The sequence below is a fragment of the Neophocaena asiaeorientalis genome, unplaced genomic scaffold (assembly GCF_003031525.2).
Source record: "Neophocaena asiaeorientalis asiaeorientalis breed wild unplaced genomic scaffold, Neophocaena_asiaeorientalis_V1.1 scaffold846, whole genome shotgun sequence".
NCBI lineage: Eukaryota > Metazoa > Chordata > Mammalia > Artiodactyla > Phocoenidae > Neophocaena > Neophocaena asiaeorientalis.
In genome coordinates, this window is record NW_020175485.1 from 43776 (window position 1) to 50311 (window position 6536).

At 46.0% G+C, this 6536-nt stretch overlaps 1 protein-coding gene across 1 annotated transcript in view; it reads right to left on the reverse strand.

The window, feature by feature from the left end:
• The window catches only part of LOC112415716 (ubiquitin-like modifier-activating enzyme 1), a 21460-nt gene extending 15647 nt beyond the window's left edge, over positions 1–5813 (reverse strand). The window contains exons 1-3 of the mRNA XM_024768867.1: positions 5567–5813; positions 5376–5434; positions 5142–5272 (exon numbers count right to left, since the gene is read on the reverse strand). Coding sequence (XP_024624635.1) covers positions 5142–5272; positions 5376–5434; positions 5567–5683 — 307 coding nt within the window. The 5' untranslated portion in view covers positions 5684–5813. The remainder of the gene's footprint in view (positions 1–5141; positions 5273–5375; positions 5435–5566) is intronic.
• Between the last annotated feature and the right edge of the window lie 723 nt (positions 5814–6536).

The window sequence follows — 6536 nt, forward strand, 5'->3', positions numbered from 1 at the left end:
TGAGCCTGAGCGTCCAGAGCCTGTGCTCTGCAGCGGGAGAGGCCACAACAGTGAGAGGCCCGCGTACCACACACACACACACACACACACACACACACACACATGCACACAAGTCCTAAGGCAATAAGACAGATAACAAGAAAAAGACAGGAGAAAAGTGAGAAACAAAGCTCAACCACTTACCATGTCCATTCCGCTCACCCTGATATCCCAAGGCCGGAACAGAAACTGTCGACTCAGATTGGATTTTTCTATGGTGTCCATGTCTGTAATGGTGACTGCCCCACCCTCCCCGCAGCCTAGCCCAATCATGGCAAAGTTCTTGAGCAGCTCACAGCCAACGGCCCCTGCACCCACCTGGGAGGTGGCCAAGAAGAGAGGCAGAAGATGGTTAGGGTCACTGACCTAACAAAGCCACTCATCAGTCCTCACTCTCTCTGGAGATGGCAAGAGGGGTAAGAGGATCTACTACTGCATATTTAAGTCCCAGGGCCATAAAAATTCATGGTCATCTAAGGAAAGAGGCACAAGACTGGGGAATAAAGGACCTGGTATGAAGAAAATGGAGAAAGGGATGAGATGAGGGTACAACCAAACACCCTCCCTTGTAAGCCAAGAGGAGACTCCAGAAGAGGTGGCCAGAGGCTAGGGGACATAAAGGTAGATTTTGACCAAAAGGATCTCTCACCAAGAAGTATCTCTGCTTGCCCAGCTTCTCTTGCAGGCCGGAGCCAAATACAGCCACCTGCCCATCATAAGGGTGCTGGCACTGAGTCATGTGAAGGGAAGAGAGGGTTAGAGAAAAGGCACCTTAAAAAGAACCACAATAATGCCTTCTCCATGGGCCCCAATCACATACTGGAAGGCACGTGTCCTCTGTAAAGGCCTCTTGGTCCTCAGGGAGACACTCAACGGCATCAAAGTACAGCCACTGCATAACAGGCATAAACTTTCCAGAGCAGGCCTGAGGAGGGGGTAAGAAAGAGGAAGTGATCACTGGTTAATCAGAGCTGGACAGCAAGCAGCAGGGCCAGGAAGGAACCTGGCCCACTCCCAGCACTGTCCTTCTCCACTCGCACTGAGCTTCATAACCTCCTGGGCAGCCACACCCCCAATGAAGGAATTTATGGGTGCCAGATCCCCAGCAGCCACATAAGCCAGCTTCCGGATGAGGTCTTCATCCAGACTCTTTTGCTGCACTGCTGGCAGAGCTTGAGCATTCACAGCCTGTGCTAGGGTCACCAGTTCTCTTGCATCCTCCTGGAAGGAGAAAAAGAACAATCGCACCACTGTGGGGAGAGGGAGAGGTAGAAAAACTAAATAGATGAAGAGGCATAGTGGAGCTTTGGTTCAAGGACCTGGCTGGCCTGCCCACCCATCTACCTCATTGTGGGGCCGAGGGGGCTGGCCATGCTGGGCACAGAACTGGTGCAGGGCCTGGAAGCCAATGTGCAGCTGAGGAGGGCGGGAATACTTGGCAAAATCTGTTATCACGAAGTCTGGCTCTGCCAGTGAAGTGGGCAAGGATTTCTGTGGAGAGCAAGATATCAGAATGAAAAAAGTAAAAAACGTAGAGAACCCTACAGCACACCCTCCTGCTCATACTCACAAAGCTTATCTCCTTAGTTACTTTGACCTGACTGACAACGCCTCCACAGACATAGTCAGAGAAATTGGAGGTATCATAGATACTAAAGGTGTAGGGACCTGGGAGATGAACAGAATGAAGGGTTATCTCAATTCATTCCCTCCCAAGACCAACAGCACTATCAAAACAGGAATGGGAAAACCTCCCACTCCCTTCCTCCCCCAACCCCCTCCCCCATACAGTGGGAGTTTGGAGTTAACAGATGTAAGCTATTATATACAGAATGGATGAACAACAAGGTCCTACTGTAGAGCACATGGAACTCTCTTCAGTATCCTGAGATAAACCATCATGGAAAAGAATATGAAAAAGAATGTATATATAGATAACTGAGTCACTTTGCTGTAAAGCAAAAAGTAACACAACATTAAACATTAAATCAACTATCCTTCAACTAAGAAATATAAATAAGGTATAGCACATCACAAAAAAACACAACGCTGATTTCTTCAGACAGCACAGGTACCCTATGTCTAAATGCCACTCTAGGGAAAAAGAAGTAAGCCCTGAAAGGACCCAATGGCAGCTACATAATTTCTCTAGAACAAACTCAAAAATATTAAAGGAACACAAAACGCAACTCCAAAAAACTAACATTCACAATTACCTTCCATCCATCAAAACTTACCAGAACACGGATCTGTGGCTTTAGTTTTCATCAAATTTGTAAATTTTTGGCCATTATTTCTTCAAAAACTCTTTCGGCCCACCCCTTTGTTGGGAATTTCTTTGACATGTGAAATATATTTATAATGGTGGTTTTAATGTTCTTGACCAGTGCTTTTACATAACAGATGTGATTAACAAAATTAACACACAAGAAAAAATCAGGAGATTTAACAAAGTAGAAGAAACTATCCGAAATACAACAAAGAGTGGGAGAAAAAGACAAGAGTCAAGTGGCTTAATATACACGTAATTCGCATTCTGGAAAGAGATAATGGGGTGGCAGTGAGCTGCGAAAGTAATATTTTCAAAAAAATTTATGGCCAGAAATTTTCCCAATTCGATAAAACTATAAACCCATAGTTAATATAAATTTAATAAACTGCGAAAGAGACATGGAGAAAACTATACTAATGTATATCATAATCCCATTGATTAAGATCAGTGATAGAGAAAATAAGCACATTAGATACAGAAAAACAAGGATAAGAATGGCAGACTTCCTGTGGAAAAGAAGGCAGGAGAGACAATAGAGCAGTATCTTTAAAGCAATGAAATCTAAAATGCTACACTCTGTAAAAACAACTTTCAAAAACACAGGCAAAATGAGATTTCAAGCATTAAAAAGCTAAAAGAATCACCACCAGCAGACCCCATTCCACAACATACGTTAAAGGCTTTCTTTGGCAGAAGAAAAATGGCATCAGATGCAAATCTAGAGCCACAAAAAAGAATACTGGAAATGGTGATTATGTGGGTAAGAATAAGCTTTCTTAAATCTTTTCAACAATGTAACTGTGAAGTCAAAAATAATGTATTGAGAAGTTTATGGCTTACACAAAATATACGACGACAGCAAATGGTGAACCAGAAAGTGGAAATATTTTGTTGTAAGTTTTTCTTTAATATGTGTGGTGATGAAGTATTACTTAGAGATTGTTATACTATACATTCTAAAACGGTTTAAAGAAAGGAAGAGATATAGTCAATGGGCCAAAAAATAATAATGGAATCAAATACTAGTGGTATAAACCTTTTCTGCCTGTAGCTCAGTTCACATGTCCTTATTAAGGCTACCTGGACACACCTCTTCTAAGTCCCAAGTCAGATTTCAGAGAGGCATCTCCTCTTGGACTTTGGTACAAGTCAAGACTACAGATATGTGTCACCTCTTGGGCTGTGGGTCAGCCCACACCACAGGGACAATTCTCTCTTTGATCTGGGCAACCATTTCTTGCCCCCCGCAGTCTTGGCATACCCAGGACTTTGATCTCTAGGGGAGAGATGCCATTGAGTTCATTCATGCCCTGAACTTCCGTGAAGGAAACGAAGTCACCCCTCTCAAACCCGTGTCGGGCCTCATCCAGGCAGGTTACAACACCAGGGTTGTCCTGGTTGGAAGAGAAGTAAAGAAAGCCTCAGAGGTGGGATCAGGGTACCAGGAGCATAAAGGAGGACTATGGCTACCCACATGCCTGCCAGAACCCCTGGGGCCAATCTCCTTACCTTGGTAACCACAGGAATCATAGCACTGAGAGGCTGCTCCCCATTGGAATCCATCAGGATCATCTCCTCTCCAAAGTCACAGAACAACTGCCTGTAAAAGGACACAACAGGACTGGTGCCTGAGACCCTTAGACATAGTGAATACTTCCTAAGAAAGCTTAGCCATCACCGCCCACAATCAGTGCTCGTGCCAACTGGGGAGAGGTGAACATGGAGAGTGGAAAACCTGGTGGGCTGAGAGTAGCATTACGGCACTGGGAGCCAGGGGGTCTTAGCCTGGGCCTGGGAGGAGTTGGGGGTAAAGGCAGAAGCAGGCGCTCACCCAAACAGACCCCGAGTGTCTGCCTTGACCAGCATGATTCCACGGCTGTGACAAAACTCACCCACCCGCAGCTGGTCCTCCAAAGGAGAGTCGGTAAGGACCACCACCTGTAACAAGAAGGAAGCTCATGCAAAGGGACTGGCATTGGGGTGAAGGGAAATAAGAAAATAAAAGAGAAAGGCAGGCCAGGGGTTGGCAGAATGTCAGGACTAAAGCTTATTGGTTCAGACCTTTTCTACAACTATTTACAAAGTATGTGTGTCATACTCAGTGAGGGTAAAACTCAATGAAGAGAAATATGAAACCCCACACTATGACAAGAAAAGTAAAGCAGTATTAGGAGGATGGAATTTGAAGACCAACTAATTCACTTATTTGAAAAACACCCATTCCTGCCTGCCTACAACCCTGCATGTCCTGGGAGTCGAACAACGAGTCACAGTCTGCTCGCAGTTAACGTTTGGGTTTATCCCCAAATCCTACACTCATTTGCTTCAATTCTCAAATAAAACAAAACAGAACAAAGCAAAGCCTGCTCAGCGATGATTTGTAGGGAATCTTTGAATTCCCTTCCTTATTCACCAGGATAAGTTCCTACTGCTGCATCAGGAGCTCCAGTGCCCAAGTTCTCTGGGAAACCCCAGGGCAAGCACCCACAGGGCTGGTCCATTAAATAAATACTGAGCAAACCAACCAGGAAAAGGATCTGAGAGTGTAAGTCAGGAGGCAGGGTGATGCTGCAAAGTACCTGGAAACCACTAAGGAAGTCATCAACAAAGGCCCCAGCGTAGGTGGTGACGGGCACAGAGCTGTTGAGTTCAGCAAGGCGGGGCTGTGATGCCTCAGCCCGGTTCTTACCGATGTCCTCCTCCCTTAGGTAGAACTACAAGGAGGTACAAGAAGGAAAGAAGTGAAGTGAATGCAGACACCAGGGGGTTTGGTGCTTGGGCAAGCGGAAGGGATACAGGAACAGGTACCTGGGATGAGAGGTCAGCCCACTGGGCAGTGCCCTGGTCATGACCGCACCAAGGATGATGTTCTTCGCAATCTCCACCCCTAGGCCCCGAAGGCCCGACACCAGCACAGTGGAAGTCTGGAGATGCTTCATAACCTCATGGCCCAGGACATACCTGCCAGATTTGAAGGAGACTCTAGGTCAGGGCTTGGCCCACACAACTCTGTCCTCTCTGTGCCCCCCTCCTGCTTCACATTCCCAGGCTCAGCCATACTCACAGCTGCCGGGAGTAAAGACCCTCATCTATGTCTGTTGCACTGCCTGTTTTTGGCATTCCCTAGGAACGCAGGGGAAAAGAGTTTCAGCAAGACAGCAAAAAAAAAAAAAAAAAAAAACGCTTAAATAAGAGGTACTTTCCCACCAACCACAATACCATCCCACCTCCAAGATTTATGGAAAAGACACTCACGTTGGTCGGGTCTGATGGCACTTTGAACATTACAGAACACGCAGAAGGGCAATCAGAACTTGCTTTTGGATCAGGCCCAGACATACAACGTTTCTTCGATAGTGGCAAAGTGGACATCTTTAGACGAAGGAGCCAGATACGGGGAGGCTTTTCTCTTTTGTTAGTGGTAACTCTGGTGGAGAGAAAGACTTAAGTACTAGCATCCTCATTTCAAGAACGGAAACATGAAGACATGCTAGGTACTAGAGCTACTCTGAGAGGGAGGAAAGAGGAGGCTGAGCTCAGACAGTTGCTTTTCCCTAGGAATGGAGGATAAAAAGTCTCAGGAAGATAACAGACTAAAAGACTGAGTGAGCAGACACTGGCTAGATTGAGAAGTCTGGCTGGGCTTCTGTGACTAATGATGCAGAGCACCATGCAGGCTGAACAGATGCTGAGAAGGGGATCTAGTATGATGGAAGTGTGCTGGGGGAGGGGTTGTATGATAACGATATAGGGGCCTATGAGGCTGAAAGCAGAAGTTGAGGGCTTGTGAATGAAGATATTGGCAACTGGAAAGGCCCTAGGGGAGACTATAAGGCAAGATGTGGAGTAACAGGATCTTAAAAGAAGGTGGGAAAACCTGTTTGCTTTTGAATGCACAGGTAGAGCCCTGGGCAAGACTGTGAAGGTGAGTCTCCGATAGGGGTGGTGAGAACCAAAATTTGAAAGGGTCTATCAAATACTGGTGCAGGAAAGGCTGTCTGCCAGATTATGTATCTGAAGAATTCCTACCGGGCGTCTGGTCCCCCGGGAGCTTCTGAGAGAAGATACTTGGGATTATCTGCAAAGAATTCTGAGACAATGAAGAGGGGGGTACTTTCTAACAGCAGATATTGGGTTAGTAGTAAAGCATTTTAGTGAAGGACAAAGCTGGATTCGGAGGTGTTTTTGATGGAAAATGCTAAAATGGGAGTTCGGGAAGGTCGAC